Below are 3,443 nucleotides of genomic sequence, written 5' to 3' on the forward strand. Positions count from 1 at the left end.
TTACTACTATTTTTTTTTTGTTTTTTCTACCTTAAAAATGCAGATTTCCCTCTGACAGGTGGTGTATAATCCGATCAACGTATGTAAAACGAATATATGATGAAGGTGGCGACGACAACCAAAATGTGCTACATTTGACGCGCCTTAAATAAAACGAGGTGTTCCCTCTGAACAGACGTACCTGCTGCTCTCCCGGGCGTCCAACTCGTCCCCGGTTTGTTTGTTTTTTCTCTCTCCTCTCTAATCCGGGTTTTTTTTTTCTCTTTTTACGTCCTAAACCTTCATTCAGTGAAATGTCACCTTCCCTCCGTCCTCAGACTCGGGAGCCACAGCGCGGCGTCACCTTTATTATTCGCTTGTTACACGCTTACCGCGTTGAATTACGCTGGAACTGTGGATCGTACCTGCGCGGGACGCATCGGGAGCACGGGTGACGTACCTATGAAAGATAATAAAACATAAACAAACCGCTCGAAGAAGAAAAATAAATAAACAACATGAGCAAAGTCAAATCTGAAACGGTGCCATTTTCTTTCTTCTTTGATTCTTCTTCTCTCTTTCTTTTTTTTTTTTTTAATCCAAAAGATTTAATGGCTACAGTCTCAAAAATATATTGTTATGTTTTAGATTTAATAAGCACCTGCGTACTAAATAAAGCGACAGGAAAATAAATGCATGTCTTGTGGCCACCGTTACCATCATTTATTTACAGGGTTAGTTATTTTCGGTCATAAAGCATCCAAAAAAAAAAGTAATAAAATGAAATCAATCTCCTGTCACGTTAACGTGAACAGCGTCGTTTTCACTTCTATCGTAACAGCCTTTAAAACCAGGTCCGCAAACGTGCTCATAATGGACATGTTAAGCCAAATTCCCGTGCAACACGGTGCCAAATGTGCAAATCGAGCAAAACGCTCAATGCGTAATTACGCAAGAAAATGATTCAATGAATATCACGGCTGGAGACCATTGTTGGCTCGGTGCTCCTCCAAACTTTTCCATAATGCAAAGATGCTGGTGGCAGTATTTTTTTTTTTTTTTTTTTTTTTTAATGGCCATCAACTCTCGATTTTTTTTTTTTTTTTTTTTTTTTTTGTCTAGAAGAGCCAGCAGAGGGAAACATGCATAAACATTTCGAGGCATCTTTCTCCTCTCGGCAAGCAGCAGACTCCTCCTTTTCCCCACGTCCAATTAGTTATTATGGTCCGGCCCTTTAAGACGCAGCAGCGGGTCAGCAAGTAGTGTAGTGTTTCTCTAATTGAACTTCGCCCAATCAACAATAACTCGTTAGCGGTCGCTTTCTTTTTCTCCTTGCCGGAGAAGGCTTCTTTTTTTTTTTTTTTTTTTTTTTTTTTTTTTGTGCCCCTCGCAGGGATTCACCCCCTCCAGTCTGTTACTTCCTAAAGATCTACATGGAGCTTGGCAGAGGAACGGCGACTCTCTGAGGGGAATACAGTCCGGCTTCCTTTACCACTGTACGCCCGAAGCATGGTTATTTTGGAGGAAAGCTCTCAGGCGAGCTAAGTTGCAGCATTCGTCTTTTAAAAGTTGTCCCCCCCCCCCACCCCAAAAAAAAAAAATTAGATATAGTGGAGGTTTTACGAGAGCGCCGAGCGGCAGAGGAAACAACGCGTGGACGCTTTTTCTTTTTGTTTTTTTTTTAAAAAAATCTGCCATTTGAATGAAATAATCAACTTTTTTCTGAAAGCAGCGATTCTTCGGGACTGCGATGACCTCCGGTAAAGACATGAAGGCAGGTTCTGTGTTGCAGTCCAGCGGGGAGGAGAGGAGACGGGCTCCCTTGGACCAGCTGCCGCCGCCGGCCAACTCCAACAAGCCGCTGACGCCGTTCAGCATTGAGGATATCCTTAACAAACCCTCCGTGAAGAAGTCGGTCGCCGGTATCTGTCCGCCGAGAGCGCTGGAGAAAGTGACGGGCTCCAACTCGGCGAGGAACGGGATCACCACTCCGTCCTCGCCGCTGTGCGCGCTGGAGGAGCTGGCCAGCAAAACGTTTAAGGGTCTGGAAGTCAGCGTTATCCAGGCAGCAGAAGGTAAAACAAAACAACAACAACAAAAAACTTTCTTTACTAAAGTGTGCTTCTTTTTTTTTTTTTTCCAGGAGGGCAGAATATGGTTGTTTTTAAATGATTTTTTTTTTTTTTTTTTTTTTAAAGTGTCGTAAGCACAATTTACTGTGAGAATCGCAGCTGAGATCACTGCTAGCTGGGTTTGTTTTGACTTTCAATGTGGACACGCTCGGACAGCTGTATGGGAATGTGTGTACAATTCGAGACAGGGGAAGAAGAGGGGGGGGGGGGGGGGGAAAGAGGAAAATTTACGCAAGAAAATCTGCGCGCTTGAGAGATATAAACCGATACAACTGGCGAATTCTAGTCTGTGTGCTTGTCCACAAAAAGGGAACCAGCCATACGGCCTAAACTGCATGCGGTGCCGTGTTGGATACAACGGGACTGACTGACTGACTGATAAACCGACGTTAAATGTCGTATTTAGACTTATTTTACAACACATTTCTTATTGTACTGCAAAAAAAAAAAAAAAAAAATATGGAAGCTTAACATCTGTATTTGCTTAACTTCTTGTTTAGCTCCAGAAAAACTGGACAGTTATGTACTTTTTTTTTTGGTGCAAGATGACTTTGTTTACAGCCCTTCAAAACGATCAGCTCAGTGGAATCCAGAAGAGGCTCTTGATTCCGCAAAGGTTGACGCGTGTGTCTCGTTGTTACTGAAATAGATAAAGACTATTTCGCTTTAAGGAAAAGGACCGAGCCTCGGGCCCTTGTTCTGCAGTGCCCTCTGTTGCTGCTGTAAGTTTGTGTGTGTGTGTGTGTGTGTGGGGGGGGAAAGTGACCCTTCGCAGCTGTTTCATCCCTCTTCGTAAAGCTTTCTTTTTCTCTCTCTCTCCCCCCCCCCCCTCCCTCCCTCCCCTCAAGGTCGCGAGCACGTCAACTCCTTCGGGCAGCGGCAGACGTCGAAAAAGAGGAGAAAGTCGCGGACGGCCTTCACGAACCACCAGATTTACGAGCTGGAGAAGAGGTTTTTGTACCAGAAGTACCTCTCTCCGGCCGACCGTGACCAAATCGCGCAGCAGCTGGGACTCTCCAACGCGCAGGTCATCACCTGGTTTCAGAACCGCAGGGCCAAACTCAAGCGGGACCTGGAGGAGATGAAAGCGGACGTGGAGTCGCTAAAGAAAATCACGCCACAGACGCTGCAGAAGCTCGTCACCATGGAAAACATTGAGGATCCCCAGGGTGGGGGCGGCGAGGCCAGGTCGCCCAGCGTCTCCCCGACCTCTCAAGGACACCGAGCCTTCCCACAGTCCCCCTCCTCGTCGAGAGACCAAACCACGGATGAATTCTCGGAGGACGACGAGGAAATCGAGGTGGATGATTGACAGTCGAGGCTGTGATTTTT

General features: G+C 45.7%; 1 protein-coding gene across 1 annotated transcript; it reads left to right on the forward strand.

Moving 5' to 3' along the window:
- Positions 1-1,600: 1,600 nt before the first annotated feature.
- On the forward strand, positions 1,601-3,443 carry lbx2 (ladybird homeobox 2). The gene is made up of 2 exons (XM_069716517.1): positions 1,601-2,054; positions 2,960-3,443. The coding sequence occupies exons 1-2, from the start codon at positions 1,730-1,732 to the stop codon at positions 3,421-3,423; spliced, it is 789 nt and encodes a 262-aa protein (XP_069572618.1). The 5' UTR covers positions 1,601-1,729; the 3' UTR covers positions 3,424-3,443.

The sequence above is a fragment of the Brachyistius frenatus genome, unplaced genomic scaffold, assembly GCF_029030835.1.
Source record: "Brachyistius frenatus isolate BFR_SWC_R1_liver_20210118 unplaced genomic scaffold, ASM2903083v1 Contig_158, whole genome shotgun sequence".
Classification (NCBI taxonomy): Eukaryota; Metazoa; Chordata; class Actinopteri; family Embiotocidae; genus Brachyistius; species Brachyistius frenatus.

Excerpts from the sequence above, each read along its gene's own strand:
- lbx2 (XM_069716517.1), top strand. The coding sequence starts at position 1,730 with ATGACCTCCGGTAAAGACATGAAGGCAGGTTCTGTGTTGCAGTCCAGC. Across the intron at positions 2,055-2,959 it reads CGTTATCCAGGCAGCAGAAG|GTCGCGAGCACGTCAACTCC; the intron begins GTAAAACAAAAC and ends CCTCCCCTCAAG.